This window comes from Suncus etruscus, chromosome 1, assembly GCF_024139225.1.
Source record: "Suncus etruscus isolate mSunEtr1 chromosome 1, mSunEtr1.pri.cur, whole genome shotgun sequence".
Taxonomy (NCBI): domain Eukaryota; kingdom Metazoa; phylum Chordata; class Mammalia; order Eulipotyphla; family Soricidae; genus Suncus; species Suncus etruscus.
This window is the reverse complement of record NC_064848.1, coordinates 196,423,266-196,443,229: the sequence shown is the minus strand read 5'-3', so window position 1 is coordinate 196,443,229 and position 19,964 is coordinate 196,423,266. Positions and strand designations below refer to the sequence as shown.

The 19,964-nt window shown below is 48.2% G+C and overlaps 1 protein-coding gene and 1 non-coding gene across 2 annotated transcripts in view; both read left to right on the top strand.

Annotated features, from left to right (window-relative positions):
* Positions 1–3,336: 3,336 nt before the first annotated feature.
* The window catches only part of PITPNC1 (phosphatidylinositol transfer protein cytoplasmic 1), a 284,015-nt gene continuing 267,387 nt past the window's right edge, over positions 3,337–19,964 (top strand). Inside the window, exon 1 of the mRNA XM_049781848.1 lies at positions 3,337–3,990. Within this exon, the coding sequence (XP_049637805.1) occupies positions 3,943–3,990 (48 nt within the window). The 5' untranslated portion in view covers positions 3,337–3,942. The remainder of the gene's footprint in view (positions 3,991–19,964) is intronic.
* Positions 13,492–13,632, top strand: LOC125995411 (U4 spliceosomal RNA). The gene has a single exon (XR_007490951.1). It is a non-coding gene; the product is annotated as a U4 spliceosomal RNA (small nuclear RNA).

The following is a 19,964-nucleotide window of genomic DNA, read 5'->3' as shown; positions in this document are numbered from 1 at the left end:
CATCTAATTCAGACCCCTCTCCTTGGTCTCTGGCCTCTCCCATCCTGCCATCCCAACCCAGCCAACAGAAGACTTATTTTGCAGAAGCATAGATAGCTAGTGACCTGCAGAAAATTGAGGGCCTGGAGGGATGGAGGAAATGTGTGTGTGTGTGTGTGTGTGTCTTTCTGTGTGTCTGTAGAGATTCTCTGAGAAGCATTGACATTCCCTCCCAAACAATCAGGAAGAGAGTGGAGACCTTTTTCCCTTGCACACAGATGTGTCTCTTGAGGCTGGATGATCTGGGAAGGGTCATGTGGAAAGGAAGAATGGTGATTCAAGAGCTTAATCCTCCAGCCAGAAAAACTAAGCAGAAAGAGGCAGGGGCAGGATGAATGTGGTCAGGCATGCGGATGCACTAAAGGAAAAAGAATCCAGCTTAGGAGACGGGTCAGGGCAACCAGTCCATCATGGTGGTTTGCAGTGTGAGAAATGTGTGATTCCCCGGCCCCAACAAACAGGGACAAGAACTAAGGTCTGGGGGGGCTGGAGAGGTGGCGCTAGAGGTAAGGTTTCTGCCTTGCAAGCGCTAGCCAAGAAAGGACCGTGGTTCGATCCCCTGGTGTCCCATATAGTCCCCCCCAATTTCTGAGCACTTAGCCAGGAGTAACCCCTGAGCATCAAACGGATGTGGCCCCAAAAACCAAAATAAATAAATAAATAAATAAATAAAAAGAACTAAGTTCTGGAAAGGGCTAAGGAAGCCTGCGAGAGTGTCCACCTGGAGACCAGGTGCCTATGGGCATAGCCAGCCCAATCTCTAGGGTGCCCAGGGGGAAGGGATCTCAGGGGAGCCAGAACCCAGCCAAGACAAGACACTTGACTTGTTTTCCAGTCAGAAGTCAAACAGCTTGAGCTCCGTTCCCCATCACAGGCTTTCATGTGTTATTCTTCAGCCTCACAGTGTCAGATTTAGCTCTCCCACCTCGAGGAATTCGGCTTCGCTTTCATTAGTCACTGCGCCTATTTCTGAGCCAAGTCTGGGGAACATTAATCTAGACAACAGTGTTTGAGAAGATGCAAAGGTATCCTCCAAGACAAAGGGGCTTTGTCTCAAGCTCACACGGTTCTAAATTCCTCCCTCCATCTGGAAGACCTCCATCACCACCAGCCCTCTCTAATCACACAGGTTAATTCCTTATCAATCAGGACCTAAGGAACTAGAATATGGAATCCAGCTCAAGTCCAAGTTCCAGGAATAGCTGCAGGATTTCAGAGCATGACTTTTTTTTTCCTTCTCCCCTCTCCCTCTTCCCTTGAGAAAAGAAAAGGCGTGCAGGTTATTCTGCATCAAGGCAACTGCTGTATTTCTCATCCCGCAACTTTTTGGGAAAAACAAGCTTGAAAATACCAGACAAATGAAAACCAGACTTCAGCAGTTAGAAGGCAGCTTCCCAAGGACGAAGAATGTGCCTCTTGTGGCTAAAAGGAGGGATCTGTTTAATATGCATGAAATACCAACACTCCCGGCATTTTCATTGACATTTCACTGTGCCTTTCTGAACTTGAGAGTTGAGCTGACACCAAACCTAATCTCTTTTGGGGGGGGGGGAGCGGGGACACACCCTGTAGAACTTTGGGCTTCTAACACTGTGCTCAGGAATCACACTCCTGGCGGTGCTCAGGATGGGAGGACCATATGGGATGCCAGGAAACAACCCGGGTTGGCCGCTTGCAAGGCAAACGCCCTCTACCCGCTGTGCTCTGGCCAAACCCCACTTTTGCAGCTTCGCACAGCCCACAGACCAGGCCAGGGGGAGGTGAAAGGTCACGTCTGCTTCCTGTGCCCTGGGGTTTCGGGTCTTCTTGTTTACACTGGGTTTTGCTTCTACACGGTGACACTTCCCCATTTTCCAGGATTCTGTCCCTTGCAGCCAGGCCACCGGGCAGGCAAAGTGGTTAGTTAGCTCTCTAAGCCTTCAAACCCGGCTTGGAGATTCTCCTTGAGCTTGGGTGAAGTTGAAAAGAAGAGCTGGGGCAAAGTCAAGGCGCTGGGAAGGGGAGGAGAAAAGTCTTTATAAATAAAAAAAGACCTTCTCCAAAAGGTCAAGAACGTGCTCTCCCTTGGAACCGGGCAGCCTTCTTAGGGTGTTCTGAGGGCGGGGCACGGTGACACTCAGGCCACATGGGAAGAAAACAGGAGGACAGACACCCCCTTTCTTTTTCCTCTCCACATAAGGAGGAAAAGAATGAATAAATAAATAAACAAACAAACAAATAAATAATGCATGCACCTTTCCCGGACCTCGCCTGCCTGCTTGCTTGCTTGGTTGCTTGGTTGTTTGGTTGCTTGGTTGCTTGCTTGCTTGCTTGCTTGCATGCTTGCTTGGCACGGGCCGGCCTGTCTCTCTTTGCACGGGACCCCGGGACTCCAAGGACTCCTCCCAGGACCGAGCTAAGCGCCTCGGGGCTCCGAGCTGGCAGAGGCACGGGCGAGCCACGCTGTTTTGTTTAAATCCTCCACCACCGGTGCCATTTCCCCATTGGCCGGCTGGGGCTAACCCTCCCCGAAGCGGCCGCTTGCTGATGTCAGCCGGGGCTGGCTCGCCGCTCGCTCCTCCCGCACCCGCCTTCCCCCCCACCCCGGCCCCGCGGCACTGCAGCTAGCTCGGCGCGGACACTCACACTCCGGGCCGCGGCGGCGAGGCGAGGCGAGGTGGCCGGCGTTGCCAAAAAAAAACTCGCCCGAGCACCGTGCAGAGAGAGACACTCGGGGGGCCAAAGCGGGGCTCGGGTTGGGGGGCCGCCCAGGCCAGGCCGACTTGGGGTGCAAGCAGCTTCAGGGAGGGGAGTCCTCGGCTGCCCCGAGAAGGAAGACAAGAGCCGAGCCAGGCAGAAGGGGGCGGCTGCTTTTCTCCTTTCTCCGGAGCAGCCTGGTCGGCCGATCGTCGGTCTGTCGGTCTGTCCGTCGGCCCGTCCGTCTGTCCGGCTGTCGGCCCCGGAGCTTTGCAAAGACCCAGAGCTGGAAAGCTGGTTGTTTACCGCCCGCAGAGTGGAGCCCGAGCGAGCCGAGCGAGCCGAGCCGAGCGAGCCTTTGTCTGGGAAGCCGGCATCGCTGGCGCCGGCGGCGATGTGTTCCCGGTGACATTACAGGACGCGGGGCGCGCTCCAGGTTCGGGGTGCTTCCAGCCCGGCTCTGTAGTTGCTAGTCCCCCACTTGGATCCAGACGAGGGAGATTTAGGTGCCTTGGATTATTGCATTTGCATTTGCAAAAATTTTTCTTTTTTCTTTTTCTTTCCTTTTTTCCCCACCCACTCTCTCTCCTCTCTCTTTTTTTCTTTATTTGATTTTTTTTTTATTTTCTCCCTCCACTCCTTTCTTCTCCTACTACAACCTCGCCCGCCTGCCTTCCCGCCGGGCATGCCCTGATCTGGCCGGTGGCCACTCCTCGCGCTTGCTTGCTGGCTTGCTGGCTAGCTGGCTTTCCCAGCTGCGGGTCGGAACCGTCCTCCCTCCGGCCAGTGAGCGAGTGGAGTGCTCCCTCCTCTTCCTCCTCCTCCTCTCCCTCCTCCACCTCTTCCTCCTCCTCTGCCTGACTTTGCAACAAACAGCACGATCCGATCCCGGAGCACCGACCTCTGCGTGTGCTAAGAGGCGCGGGGAGCCCAGCCGCCGACAGCCGGACGCAACGTTGGCACAGCTCTGACATGCTCTGGGAAGCCCGGAGCTGAGCGCACCCAGCACCCAGCACCCAGCACTCGGCACCCAGCACTCAGCACCACTACCACCAACGCCGGGCAAGCCTCGCCAGCAGGTCCCTCGCGCTCCAGGCTCCTGGGGGTCGCCTCTTCGGCTCCTACTGCTGCTGTTTCTGCTGCACTTGCAAGGGGCACCTCCGTGCACCACCCCCTTGGACCCCTCTTCTTCTCCCGCGCCCCGGCGGGGCCTCGGCTGCCCAAACCATGCTGCTGAAGGAATATCGCATCTGCATGCCGCTCACCGTGGACGAGGTAAGGAAGAGCCGCGTCCGGCCCTGCCCGGCCCTGCCACCGGGTTCCCCCCACATTTGCTCCTGCCACCTCTCCAATCCACTCTTCCCCGTGCAACCACCACCATGCCATGCCATGCCACCAAGGCCGGAATGGGTCCGTGCTGTTGGCACTTGTCACTCTGGCAGGACTCAGGAGTGATGGGGAGGGCGGTGGACTTCGTTCAGGTGGACCCTGATTGCTATCCGTTATCCAGGGTGTGCAGAAATGCACCAAAAGGATTTGGTGCGCGTCCCCCCAAAACCCCTTTCTTTGCTCCTTGCAATGAATCATGCAAAGCCCAGAGCCTTCCTTACCCAAGCATGCCCCGGCTACAGGAATGGAATGGGTGGGAATGGGGAGGTGGGGCATCCCTTGAGGGTGTGGGCCCAGAGCCCCCCACTCCCGCCCTGGCTGCAAAACAACTCAGCATCCCAACCCCATTCACCCCTACTTTGCATCTTGGAGGTCCCAACCCCATTAAGGGTGTGTAAGGGAGCCCCAGGGGTGTCTGGATCTTCTTGTAGTCGTCCCCCCCAAAAACGTCATGCCCAGGTACCGAGGCTCCCTCGCACTTAATCCCCTCGGACCCGGCTTGGTTCGACCTTTCGTGAACCTCCTGGCTCGCAAACTTTGTGCGTCTCTTGTTTCTTGCGCCGCGGGGAAGCATGGTCTGGTCTGCAGGAGAGCCCGGAGCAGCCGGGGGTGCTGTGGTGCGGCCACTAAGGGGCGCTCCAGCACGTGGGTACCCCCAACGGCCCGGGGTTCCAGGGTTCCAGGGTCCCGCCCGCGGCCCTGGCCATGGGTTCGGACCCTTACGCGCTGCACCGGTTCTGATCTCCCAAGGCACCCACCCACCTACCACCATCCCCACCCCGGAATCGCTCATTCTATCATAATACAGGAAACGGTGACTCACTGAGCATTCTTCAGGCCTCAGCTTCCCTTTCTACCTGCTCTGCCTTGTCCTTGCTACCTTTTGGGTGTTTTCCCAATTGCTGAGCCCATGGGCCAGGGACCGACCTGGAGTGAATGAAGGAAGCCAGACAGCGCAATGGGACACTCACAGTGTGGTTTGGTGGGACACCCCAAGATAGCCACGAAGACCGCTTTATGCATTGCAATAAATACTGTGCAGCTAAACTCCCAGAGAGGGTGTGGAGTCCACTACTAACTACCTCGAGGAAAGGGCTGGCTGGATACTTTGAGAGAGAACAAGATAATTTATCCAGGAATTTGGGGATGGGGGTTCCGGCTGTGTGCCAGAGACACTGTCTTCATTTGTCAACCAGAGAGAGTGTTCAAGGCCATAGTAGTAGATGGGCTAAGGCAAGATCTAAGTAACTCTCATTACAAAACGTTAAGATCAATGGTGTGAAGCTGCTGGGTTAGCATTGGAAGGCGAGTGCCTGAGGAAGATCTTGAAGGATGGGTGCTATGTGGGATTGGGGGGGGGCACACCCAGACTTGGCAAACAGCAGCAGCAGCACACAGCAAGATAGAAAGGGTGGGAAGGGAATGAATGGAACTGGTTAACCAGATCAGTTTTGGAAAAGATGGATTTGCTAGCCCTGGGCATCTGAGCAAAAGAGCTCAGCTGGTGTAGTGTAGTGTACTGTAGTGTAGTGTAGTGCTGTTTGTGTTCCATCTCTGAAGGATTTTATGAACGGGAGTTTGGAATCTACGGGGCCATAATGGAACTGCATCGAATGATAACAAAAAATTGCTGATGACTGGGAAGGTGTAACCAGTTCTAGACCCTTCTCTACTACTGCTTGCAAATTCCCTTCCTTTTCAGGTTAGCTTGAAAACCCAAGAGAGCTCTTTCCCCACACACTGTGTGTGTGTGTGTGTGTGTGTGTGTGTGTGTGTGTGTGTGTGTGTGTGTGTGTGTGTATGTGTGTGTTTGCTGGTATTAAAATCCTCACAACTTGCAGGTGAAGTCATTGTATTCCACTGCATGAGGTGCCCGCCCTTACTTTCTTAATTGGTCATTGAAATGGACTCCACCTGTAATATAATATGTAATTATCACATAATTGTGGATAATTCATTTGCACCAAAGCGTGATTTAGGTTAAGGTCATATTTATTCCAAAGTGGTTTTCTGTTTTGTCGGCTAAGCTTGACAGAGGATTTCAAAGTCGAAGTAGACCCAGATGAACAACCAAAGCAGGTGATTAATGAGGAATTTGGGGAGATTAGTGGTAGCAAGTCCAAACAGGCAGTGAACCCCAATCCCTCCAATCTTTCTGTTTCCCCGATCACCCTAAAAACTAAAACTAAGCAGCAGTTTAGCTGTGTCTTCAAAGAAGATGATTACAAAGACTTTGGTAGATTTTTGGATCTCTCTCTCTCTCTCACTCTCTCTCTCTCTCTCTCTCTCTCTCTCTCTCTCTCTCTCTCTGTCTTTTAGGCCACCTCATGGTGGGGCTCTGGTCTCCTTTCTAGCTTTGTTTGTGGGAGGGTCATTTCTGGGGGTGCACAAGGAATCGAACCTGGGCCTCTGGTAGACAAAGCAGGTGAGTCAGCCTGCTGAACTGTCACTTGGGCTGTGGAAACTTAACTTTGGCTTTAAATGTTAATTTGTTTGGGACCTGATTCAACAGTCTGGGGCTTGTTTTTGTTTAACCACCACAGTTAATTAGTAGCAATGTCTGTATTTTTGAGAAGGAGGCAGATATTTGGGAATCCCTGTGAGAAACAGTCCTCCCTGTCCTTTCTTTTCCCTTGACCTTTCTGGCATGGGAAGCAGGAGGACTGGCAAGTTCTTTTTTCCTTAGCATATGAGTGAATTGAGATTTTTGGAAGGTTACGGAAAATGCCAGGTGCCACCACTAGGCCAGGCTGGGGAGGACCCTCTTCTCTTGGTGGAGAGTCTGAGTTTGATCCCTAAGTAGTAAAGCAAAACAATTAAAAACAATATTCAGCATTGGGCTTGATAGATGCTGTGTTTTTTTCTTTATTTTTTTAATTTTGGGGCCATACCCGGCGACATTCATGGTCTGACTCTGAGCTCAGAAATTGTCCCTAGCAGGCTCAGGGGACCTGTGGGATGCCGGGAATCAAACTATCCTCTCTCCTGGGTTGGCCTCATGCGAGGCAAATGCCCTACCACTGTGCTATCTCTCTGGCCCCTGTTGGTTTTTTCCTTTCTTTATTTCATATGTGCGTGTGTGTGGGGTGTTCCCATATCTGACAGTGCTCAGCTTACTCCTGGCTCTGTGTTTAGATATTATTCCTGTCAGGGGACCGAATGGGATGCTGGGAATTGAACCCAGGCTTCCATGCAAGGCAAGCACCCTACCACTGTACTACTGTTCCGGCCCTCCATCAATTGTTTTTCCCTTTTTCTCTACTAGATTGTCACTAGCATTTACTTCAACAGAAGGGGAAAAACATTTCTTGAAACCAGATAAAATCAACACAATCAACTAAATGAAAAATCAGAGACTTTGAGTTGTTCTAGAGAGTACTGCTCTTTTGCTAACCTCATTTTAACTCATAAAATGTTCCCCGGTTCCAGGAAAGAACAGCTCTGGGAGAGAAAATGAAGCTGAACAGCAGTCTAGATGAGACTGTTGCTAGTGGTTTTCTTTTTCTGTTTAGATAGTCATTGCAGAATAAAGAATTAGGAGGAGTAATATTCCCCAGAGAAGTTTTCATTAAAAAAAAAATCCTCATTGGAATTGTCTCTTCATGTAACGCTCTCTGTCATCTCTGAACTAAATATAACCCCTTTGGAAAGTTCTGAACATTTAAAGGTCCCTGGAGGCTGATGGGGGACTATAAAGAGACAGTTGTCATCATCTTAATTTGAAACATTTACTGATGAAGAGTCCAGCATTTTAGACTTGGGAGGACTAGCAGAGATAATTTTTTTGTAGAGAAGATTAGAGCTATAGAAGTTTCTTTTTTTGGGGGGGTTAAGAGAGTAGTTTTGTACCCACGGTGCTCTTGGGCTGTTGCCAGCTCTTCTGAGTAGGAGGGGCAGGAAATTATTCTTTTTTTTTTTTTTTTGGTTTTTGAGTCACACCCGACAGCACTCAGGGTTTACTCCTGGCTCTGTGCTCTGAAGTCACTCTGACAGGCTCGGCGGACCAGACCATATGAGATGCGGCAATTCGAACCGGGGCCCTTCATGTATTGGCCATGGGCAAGGCAAACACCTTACCACTGTGCTATCACTCAGGCCTCAGGAAATCATTCTAAGCCAAGTTTAGGGGGACCAATGAAACTGGAGCTTGAAACAGGGTTAGCCACATGCTAGACAAATACCTGAGCCTTGTGTTCTCTCTCTGGTCCCTGATCCCATACAGGGTTCAGGCAGTGAACCTGTTTTGTGTGTGTGTGGGGAGGGGGCACAGCCAGTTTTGCTCAGGAGTTATTCCTGACTCTGCAGTCAGAAATCACTCCTGGCAGGCTCAGGGGATAATATGGGATACTGGGGATGGAACCCTGGTCAACTGCATGCAAAGCAAATGCTCTATCCATTGTGCTATCGCTCCAGTTCCTGTGAACCTGTTTTTTATTTTTAAGGACCATGAATTCTCTTGCTGGCTGTTGAGAATCTCCTGGGCCAGCTGCCTGGGGCCTAGGGTGGTCACTGCTTAACTATGTGGTGTGGAGACCAACTTGTCCCGTCACTAAGAACCTTTTGAAAACTGGCTGACATTTCTGCTCCTGTTTGCTGAAAAGAGAACTAGAACTCAATGGGTTTGTGGTAACAAGTTTGGAAGGTTTTGCCCCTCTGGCCAATCCAGACTGTGGAGAGAGGGAAAGGGCAAATTTTAGACTGTGTCCTACCTGGGCTGACCTCCCTGGCCCAGAGTGGCCTTTGGGAACTTTATGGCATTTGTAATAAAGCAAAGACTTTGGGAGGCTTCATGGCAGATGAAGTCTAAGTTTGTTACAAAGATTAAAACTAAAAGACAAGAGCCGGCGAGATAGCATGAAGGTAAGGCGTTTGCCTTGAATGCAGAAGGTTGGTAGTTGGAATCCCGGCATCCCATATGGTCTCCCGTGCCTACCAGGGGCGATTTCTGAGCACAAAGCCAGGAGTAACCCCTGAGCGCTGCTGGGTGTGACCCAAAAAACAAAACAAAACAAAAAAACAAAAACTAAAAGCTAAAACTAAAAGGCAGGGGAGGGCGGAGAGATCGTACAGTGGTAAGGCGTTTGCCTTGCACAGGGCCAACCCAGGAGGTGGTGGTTCAAGTTTCGGCATCCCATATGGTCCCCCGAGCCTGCCAGGAACTATTTCTGAGCATAAAGTCAGGAGTAACCCCTGAGTGCTCCCGGGTGTGGCCCCTCAAGGCAGGGGCCAGAGCGATAGCACATAGGGTAGGGCATTTGCTTTGCATGCGGGCTCGTTTATACCATTCCTTGAGCCTGCCAGCAGTAACCCCTGAGTATTGGTGGGTGTAGCCCCAAAACAAAATAAAACAAATTAAACAAGCAAACAAAAACCAAACAAACAATTAAAAGGCAAAGAAATAAAAACATACAAACAGGCAAATTATACCTGGAAAATGTAAAATTGTTTGAGAAAATGATCATCAGGGACTGGAGAGATTGTACAGAAGGTAAGTGCCTGTCTTAACACATGACTGATCAGGATTTGATTCCCAGCATCCCAGATGGTCTCCACCTTAGTGCAGAACCAAAAATAACCCCTACTGGGTGTGGTCCCCAAATCAAATAAAACAAAATTTTTGCAAAGTTTATGCTCTCTAGGGCCTGGAGAGATAGCACAGCGGTGTTTGCCTTGCAAGCAGCCGATCCAGGACCAAAAGGTGGTTGGTTCGAATCCCGGTGTCCCATATGGTCCCCCGTGCCTGCCAGGAGCTATTTCTGAGCAGACAGCCAGGAGTAACCCCTGAGCATCACTGGGTGTGGCCCAAAAACAAAAAAAAAAAAAAAAGTTTATGCTCTCTAACCATACTCCTTTTTTTTTCTTAAGGGCCACACCCACCTGTGCTCAGAAATCACTCATGGCAGACTTGGGGGACCATAAGGGATGCTGAGGATCAATAAATGCCTGGGCCAGTCATTTGCAAGGCAAACACCCTACCTGTCATGCTATGCTTAGCCCCCACCTCTTTTTTTTTTTTCTTTCTTTTTTTTGCTTTTGGTAATACTTGGTGATGCTCAGGGGTCACCCCTTAACTAACAGCACTAACAGTGCTCATGATCATGTAGTGCTGGGCTCAAATTGGGGACGAGCTCAGGCTTGTGTCTGAGAGCAGAGATTGCTCTTCTGTAGCAGAGTGGTTGCAGATCTGCCACATTCGAACCAGAATAATTACAGTGTAGGTCACAGCATAATTCTGAGGGGGAAAAGGCATTACAGCTTGACTAGCTGCCCAAGCCAACAGTTGGTCTTGCAGGATCCCAGAGCCCCTTGGCTGATAAGCCTTAATACTCAGACATGGATGGATCTCCCAAGTGGAAAAGACATGGACACTCATGCATCTGTCTTGTCTGTGCTTTCCCTATGCATTAATGTGGGATCATATGTCGGAGGTATGAATCTTCCAGCCATGTGTGGAGGAAGCGGTTCTTTTGTTTTGTTTTGTTTTTGGGTCACACCCGGTGGTGCTCAGGGGTTACTTCTGGCTCTGCTCTCAGAAATCGCTCCTGGCAGGCGATCCCCCTATAAGGGATGCCGGAAATCGAACCACCGTCTGACCTGGATCGACTGCTTGCAAGGCAAATGCCTTACCGCTGTGCTTTCTCTCAAGCTCCTAGGAAGTGGTTCCTGGAGGGAATCGTATTCTCTTTCCACTGGCAGATCTCACCTGCCCAGGCGGATGTCCTTGAGACAGCCCCCTCTAAAGGAGACTACCACTGGATTAAGATATTTACCCTGCATGCAGCTGACCCGAGTTCAATCCCTGGCTTCCCATATGGTCCCATGAGCCCCACTAAGAATGTTCCCTGAAGTGATTCCTGATTGCAGAGCCAGGAATCAGCCTTGAGCATCTAGGTGTGGCCTAAACCAACAAACCCAACTTCCAAAATGAAACCAAACCAAACAAACAAACAAACAAAAAAAACCGGGCCAGAGAGATAGCACAGCGGTGTTTGCCTTGCAAGCAGCCGATCCAGGACCTAAGGTGGTTGGTTCAAATCCCGGTGTCCCATATGGTCCCCCATGCCTGCCAGGAGCTATTTCTGAGCAGACAGCTAGGAGTAACCCCTGAGCACCGCCGGGTGTGGCCCAAAAATCAAAAAAACAAAACAAAACAAAACGAAGGCAGCCGGAGAGATAGCACAGAGGTAAGGTGCTTGCCTTGCATGCAGAAGGACGGTGGTTCGAATCCAGGCATCCCATATGGCCCCCGAGCCTGCCAGGAGCGATTTCTGAGCGTAGAGCCAGGAGTAACCCTAAGTGCTGCCAGGTGTGACCCCAAAACAAAACAAAACAAAACAAAATAAAAACAAAGGTGGCTCACAGGCTCTGGAGACCATGTCTTAATGGCTCTGTCGAGGATGGTGACGACTCAGCAGGTTACACTGGGCACATCTCCCAGGACGGCGGCTCCTTAGAGGACTTCTCCCCCCCACCCCCTGCAGAGGACACGCTGTCTTGACCACTGGCGTTTCCTGTGACAGAGGAAAGAACTGGGGTTCACCCACCATTTCCTGGCCGCCTGCCCGAGCACCATTGTACAATGCTGTTTGTTGATTTAGAAACACGAGAGCCAGAACTCACCAAGACTTGGACATCAAGTCTTAAGTGACTCATTCTTTTATTTCCAAGCACCAAGTAAAGGGACTTGCTCCTAAAATTCCCTTTTAGGCATGAGTGGAAGTCGACTCAGATTAGAAACGAGTCACCAACGTAAGTATGTACTTGATTAAATATAGCTGATGAATCTCCCCCATTTTTCTGTTTCTTGGTGTATTTGGTTTTGGGGCCACACCTGGTGACACTTAGGGGTTTCTCCTGGCTATGAGCTCAGAAATTGTTCCTGGATTGGGGGACCATATGGGACACCTGGGGATCGAACCTCGGTCGGTCCTAGGTTAGCCACATGCAAGGCAAACACCCTACTACATGCGGCACCTCTCTGGCCCCTCCTTTTTTTATTTCAAGGAAGCAGGGACCTCTGGAATTCCTTTTGTTCCTGAGCAAAGTGAAAACAAAACACAAAATAAGGGTTGGAGTAGATAAGGCACTTGCCTTGTATGTGTCTAACCCAGTGTTTGATCCCCAGCATCCCATATGGTCCCCCTGACCCCCGCCAGAAGTAATTCTTAAATGCAGAGACTGGAGTAAGCCCTGAGTATGGCAGGGTGTGGCCCCCAAACCTAAACAAAACAAAACAAAAGCACAAAACAAACCAGAAAAAGCCACCACCAACCTTTTAATTCCTCTAGATTTATAGCTGACAGTCTGCAAGTGTGTTATTTCTTTCGCAGAATGAATCACCTGGACAAGTTAGGCTGATCTAAGAAATGCAATTTGATAACAACCTCTAATAATATTGTTTGAGCTTCTCATCTAAGCAACAAATTTTCCAAGGCTGTTCCCCTGTGCCCTGTCATACACACACACAGATATACACACACAGAAACACTGCCATTTATGCCTAACTATATTTCTTGTTTGAAGTCACATCATGGTGTTTCACTCCACTAACTTGTGTATTTTTTTTTACACTGCAAATAACTAATCTGTGCATTTCTTTTGTAATTTTCTTCTTTTTTATTTTTGGGGAGTTTTTGGGCCATGCTTGACTGTGCTCAGGGATTATTCAGGAATCAGTCCTAGTGGGACTCGATGGACAAAATATGTTCTGTGAGTTAAACCCAACTTGACTGCATACAAAGCAACTAGTACCTGTTACACTAGTTCTCTGATCTATATATCTATATGTATATATATATATATGTGTGTGTGTGTGTATATATACTATACTAGTTCTCTGATCTATATATATGTATACATATGTATAATATATATATATATATATATATATATATATATATATATATATATATATATATATTGCTTTTTGGGTCACACACGGCAGTGCTCAGTGGTTACTCCTGGCTATGTGCTCAGAAATCGCTCCTGGAAGGCTGGGGAGACCATATGGGTTGCTGGGATTTGAACCACCATCCGTCCTGGGTTGGCTGCATGCAAGCAAATACCCTACCTCTGTGCTATCTCTTAGCACATTTTTTTGTACTTCTAGAAGTCCTGACAGCTAAATTACATTCCACAAAAGCTGCAATATTAGCCACAAAGCTAATGATCCCCATTTTTTTTTTTTTTGGTTTTTGGGTCACACCCGGCAGCGCTCAGGGGTTACTCTTGCTCTACGCTCAGAAATCACTCCTGGCAGGCTCAGGGGAACCATATGGGAGGCCGGGATTCGAACCACTGTCCTTCTGCATGCAAGGCAAATACCTTACCTCCATGCTATCTCTCTGGCCCTGTGTGTAATTTTTTTTTGTTAAAATTTAAAGACCAAGCTTTGCGCAGTGGCAGTATCGTAGCCAATGAGGTTTATCCGAGGCGCGATTATTGCTAATTGAAAACTTTTCCCAATACCTCGCCGTGACGACTTGAAATATAGTCGGCATTGGCAATTTTTGACAGTCTCTACGGAGACTAAGGAAAAAAAGAGAAAAAAAAAGAAAAAAAAATTTAAAGACCATGTATTACATAGTTGCTCATAATACAATTGTTCCAAGACCAATCCTACCACCAATGTAAAATTCCCTCCCTCATTGTCTCCAGATTACCACCCATTCCCAAGCCTACCCTATTGGCAAGCATGGAGTAATATATTGCTTATTTACAGGTACGTGGTAATAAAATAATTTTTAAAAATGTAGCACAATAGGGCCTGGTGAGATAGCACAGCGGCATTTGCCTTGCAAGCAGCCAATCCAGGACCAAAAGGTGGTTGGTTCGAATCCTGGTGTCCCATATGGTCCCCTGTGCCTGCCAGGAGCTATTTCTGAGCAGACAGCCAGGAGTAACCCCTGAGCACCGCTGGGTGTGGCCCAAAAACCAAAAAAAAAAAAAAAAAATGTAGCACAATAAGAAAATTTGTGAAAATTAATGTATCTCACAGTGAGATCATTAAATCATTGTCAGAAGGTTTGCTAAGCAATTTATTGCTAATTGGTTTTCTGTTATTTGTTTTATTTCTGAACATTAGGTGGCTTTGAGCCCATGTTGACATCCAAATTAGTATTTCTATTGGATGACAGTCCTGGAAAAATTTGGAGATATATATGGCCACATAAGTGGCCAGGAACTCACAGCTTTGTGGCTAATATTGAAGCTTTTGTGGAATGTAATTTAGCTGTCAGGACTTCTGGAAGTACAAGAAGGCAGAGGGTGGGTGTCTCTACTAACTCAATATATATACATCCTGGATATGTTAGCCCAAGTACTGGCATATCTGGATTTTTAGTTGGTTTGGTGTCTTTGGAGAGAAGTATAAGGAGTGGTGAAACAGGGCCATTGGCTAAGTTGTGGTTGTGAGTGGTGGGTGTTGTGTATGTAAACATTTTATGGGATTATTATGTTACTGACCCTACCCTGATCAGTGATTGTGCCCTACCCTAGGGTGTGACCTGGCATTCTGCCCCCACCCTAGGGTGGTACCTGATTCTGCTCCCACCATTGGGTGGTATCTGATCCCACCATTGGGTGGTACCTGATTCTGGGGGATAAAAACAAGGGTCTGTGGAAGGTGAGGGGCTTTTGGCTGGAACTGATGCTGAGGTTTTGGACTTCAATCTTGTCCACCGAATAAAGCTAATATTTCCACAAGCCTGACTGTCTGCGAGCTGTTTACCCGCCGTTTCACCTCCGAACCATCGGCTGGACAGGGTGGCAGACGAGTGCTCTGAGCTGGAGGGGAAAGACCTCATCCTCCATCCCTCTATCAGTCAACCTCTTCAGGGGCTGACTTGCAACAGTGGGTACAGCTTGTGTGGCTTTGTCAGGGTGGGAACATGATTCTCCTTCTCCTGAGATTTTATTTTTCAGATATGCGGCCACTGTACCAATCTATGAGCTTTCACAGTTTGGTATACATCTCTTTCAAGAAAAAATAAGTTTATGGAGCTGACTGAATACAGATATGGTTACTACATTTGTGGGTGTGGTTTTCTGGCTCAGTTTTTAATTATTATTATTAATATTAATATTATTAATTAATATTATTATAATATAATAATATAATAATATTATTATTATATTATTTTTGTTTTTGGGCCACACCCAGCGGTGCTCAGGGGTTACTCCTGGCTCTCTGCTCAGAAATAGCTCCTGGCAGGCACGGGGGACCATATGGGACACCGGGATTTGAACCAACCACCTCTGGTCCTGGATCGGCTGCCTGCAAGGCAAACGCCGCTGTGCTATCTCTCCGGGCCCCATTTTTTTTTTTTATTTTTTAACTAGCAAAGTTTCACTTATCTTTTAGTTCTCTAGCAAAAAAAAAAAAAAAAAAGTTTCCAACTTGGGGTCAGAGCAATAGTAGGTAGGGCTTTGCTTTTCACAGGACCAACCTGCATTCAATTTCTGGCATTAAGTTTGGTCCCCTGACCTACCAGGAGTGATCTTTGAGCACAGAGCCAGGAGTAAGGCCTGAGCACTGCAAGGTGTAGCACCAAAACAAATTTCCAACTTGTATTGTTTCTAGGATCTGTGATAAGAGGCTGCCGAGGACAGATCTGTTTTGAATGCTGAGATCTGGCTATGTATAATGCTTGAAGCCAACTTTGCCCTCAGTGTTGTAAAGTTGTGACAGTTACTTGACCTTGGTTTCTCGATCTCAGCAGGGAGGAACTGGGAAGTTACGCCGTGTCATAAGGCCTTGGTCTCACAATGACTTTGCTTTTACGTACAAAATGAACCAGCACTGGGTGCCCCAGCTGCAGTGCCATTGAAACATTATATTTGTAAAGTTGATATAAAAACCAGATTTCTCTTTTTTTTGGCGCGGGTGTGTGTGTGTGTGTCACACCCGGCAGTGCTCAGGGGTTACTTCTGACTCTATGCTCAGAAATTGCCCCTGGCAGGCTCGGGGGACCATATGGGGTGCTGGGATTCGAACCACCGTCCTTCTGCATGCAAGGCAAACGCACTACCTCCGTGCTATCTCTCCGGCCCCGGATTTTCTCTTTCTTTGCTCAGAGTCATGATTCCCATCCATGGGGAGAAAAGCAAGATGGCATTTCACTTAGTACCAGAAACAGTCACCTAAGATGTTACTTTTCCAAGTTTTACGGCTGTGTATCTTGGGTACTTGCATGGTATGTTCATGGGACTTAGACACAGCCTTGGTTGGTCAAACCACATGGACTGTGCCCTTGGCTTTATGCAATTTTGCTTTCCTTAGATTCCAGAGACAAAGGGACATTAGAGGTTATTATTAAGCTCTTGTGATTAAAGAATAAATAAGGAGGGGCGGGAGCGATAACACAGTGGGTAGGGCATTTGCCTTGGACGCAGCTGACCCGGGACCTACGTAGGTTTGATCTTCGGCATCACATTTGGTCTCCCGAGCCTGCCAGGAGTGTTTCCTGGGTGCAGTGCCAGGAGTAACCCCTGAGTGCTGCCGGGTGTGGCCCCCAAACAAAACAAAACAAAAGAAGAAAGAAAAGAAAAGTAAAAGAAAAAGAAAAGAAAAGATACGGCGCTGTAGAGAAAGAACAAGGATTAAGAATCTTGCCTTGACTTGCCTGCAGCTGACCCTAGCCAATATCTGACCCAGGTTTAATCCCTGGAATCCCATATGATTCCCCAAGCAACACCAGGAGTAATTCCTGAGAGCGGAGCCAGGAGTAACCCTGGAACACTGCCAGGTGTGGCCCCCAAATAAAAACAAATAAAATTCAGGGTAAGGTCTCCTTGTATTTAGGCCAAGGCCTTTTCTTTCTATTTCCCCCATATTTTACTGGGCCTATGCAAACAACAACAATTGCCACTCTCACACTGACTTTACTGTATTTTTTAACTCTTATCCTTAAAAAAAAAAAAGCTTACTAAACCTCCTGCTATTGCTTTAATGAGTTCATTGGTGATACAATAATTTTCACAAATATACTTTCTACTGAAAAAAAATTCAGAAAGAATATACAAACCATTTTTCAACGATGAAAATAGGTTGTTTGGGGGCCAGACAGATAGCATAAAGGTAAGGCATTTGCTTTGCATGCAGAAGGACAGTGGTTTGAATTTCGGCATCCCATATGGTCCCCCGAGCCTGCCAGGAGCGATTTCTGAGTGTAAAACCAGGAGTAATACCTGAGCGCTGCCGTGTGTGACCCCAAACCACACACACACACACACACACACACACACAAAAGAAATAGGTTGTTTGGGATGGACAAGTGTAACAATTAAGAAGGTGGTTGTTAACAACAGAGCTCAAACCTTCTGTTTTCTCTCTGAATGATGCTCGAGCTGGTGGCAGTCTTCAGTTGAACTTCCATGAACAAATCATCCTGTTGAAATGATGTTTGGAGCTTGTGCTGTGAAGGGAGAGCTGCTCCTACTTCTTGGGAAATCGTCCCTTTTCCTGGCAGTAAGAGCCTCGGGCTTTCACGGACAGTCAGTCAGCAAAGACGCTCCCTGATGAGCTCCCATGAGTGTCTCAGGACCCGGGGCTGGAAATAACACTGGAAACTGACAAGGGACAACACAACATGTTTTAGGGGAGAAGCATATTGAACTGGAAATGTCAAACTCTTCACATGGAGGTATATGAGCTGGAGAATATGAGATCGGGCAAAACAAAAAACGGTCCGATAGGTGTGTTTGCACTCAGCAGTGCTCTATTTCTGTCCCAAGTGTTGAAGCCTTTTAAATAAGTAGAGTTAACATTGACAAAATGTGTACTGTAAAAGAGCGGTAGGGCATTTGCCTTGCATGCGGCTGACCTAGGACGGACTGTGGTTCCATCCCCCGGCATCCCATATGGGGATCAGATGCAGCCCCCCCCCCCAAAAAAAAAAAAAAAGACTGCAGTTTGAATGATTAGTTGTTTGGTTTTGGGTCACACCAGTAGCGCTCAGGAGTTATTTCTTGCTCTACACTCAGGGATTACTCCTGGCACGCTCAGGGGGCCATATGGGATGCTGGGGATCAAATCCAGGTCTGCTGCATGCAAAGCAAGTACCTTACCTGCTATGCTATCACTTTGGCCTCAGAATGGTTAGTTAGTTAGGTTTGTTGTTTTTAAACCGTGTCTTTAGTTAAACTTGGCAATGCTCCGGAGCTACTATGTGCTTGGGGGTCACTCCAGGCTTGGGAAACCATGTGGTACTGGGGAGAGAACTGGGCCCCCTGCATGCAAAGCAGACATCAACTCCTGAGCAGGTTCTCCAGCTCTCATGGTTTAGAACTTCATCAGGTTGTCTTTCCCTTCTGGTCGATGCTCATCCACCATCAGATTGAGATCCAGGGCCCGGAGAGATAGCACAGCGGTGTTTGCCTTGCAAGGAGCCGATCCAGGACCAAACGTGGTTGGTTCGAATCCCGGTGTTCCATATGGTCCCCCGTGCCTGCCAGGAGCTATTTCTGAGCAGACAGCCAGGAGTAACCCCTGAGCACCGCCGGGTGTGGCCCAAAAACCAAAAAAAAAAACAAACAAACAAACCAAAACAAAACAAAACAAAAAAAAAAAAACAAAAAACAGATTGAGATCCAGAGTCTAGACCTACCCTCAGTGACCAGCCTGCATCCTTGATTTCATTGTATGGAACAAGGGTCCTGTAACTTTATTATATTGTTATCCCTCCCTTTTTATGGGGGCCCATATCCACAGTGCTCAGAGGTTTCTCCTGTCTCTGCATTCAGGAATCACATCTTTCAGGCTCCTTAGACCATAGTAGGTGCCAGGGATAAGACCTGGATTGGCCTCGTGCAAAAGCAAACACCTCACTTACTGTATTCTCACTCTGGCCCCTGAGCCTCATAACTTTAAGGAACAATTTATTCCAGGCACAAACCAACAAAGCAATCTGATATGAAAAAATTGTCAATCTCCTGGGACCAGAGATAGTACAGCAGGTGAGCGCTTGCTTTGCACACGCTGACCCAGGTTTGATTCCTGGCATCCCATAGGGTCCCCCAAGCATGGCAAGGACTAATTCCTGAGTGCAGAGCCTGGAATAACTCCTGAGCACAGGTATGGCCCCCCAAAACACAACAACAACAACAACAACAAATAAAAGAAAAATGTCAGTCTCAGAGGCCCAGTTAAGAATTTTGGGTAGGGGGCCGGGCGGTGGCGCTGGAGGTAAGGTGCCTGCCTTACCTGCGCTAGCCTAGGAGACGGACCGCGGTTCGATCCCCCGGCGTCCCATATGGTCCCCCAAGCCAGGAGCGACTTCTGAGCGCATAGCCAGGAGTAACCCCTGAGCGTTACCGGGTGTGGCCCAAAAAACCAAAAAAAAAAAAAAAAGAATTTTGGGTATTGAACCTCAAATATCCTTGTACTGCTAAAGATGCTTTGCAATAAAAAGTCAGAACACAATAAAAAGTCAGAACATGGTGCTCTGTATAACCAGTGACTAGTGAAAAAAGAAAACAGAAGCATTGCAGCATAGAGAAGAAAATAAGACTTGACCGACCCCTGTTGAAAGAACAGGCAGGTCCCATGGTGGGAGTTTTCTTTTTTAAACATTTATTTATTAAAAAGGTTTATTGATTGATTCATTGATTAACTGATTGGTTTCTCGGCCACACCCAGAGGCTCTCAGGGGTTACTAAAGGCTCTGCACTTAGAAATCCCCTCTAGAAGGCTGGGGGACTATATGGGAAGCCAGGAATCGAACCAGATTCCTCCCAGGTCGGCTGCTTGCAAGGCAAATGCCCCACTGCTGTGCTACCTTTCAGGCCCCATGGTGGGAGTTTTCAACCTGATCTCTGCCAGAGCCCTGGGCTGTCCTCCGAAACCCCTGCATTCCCTCCCA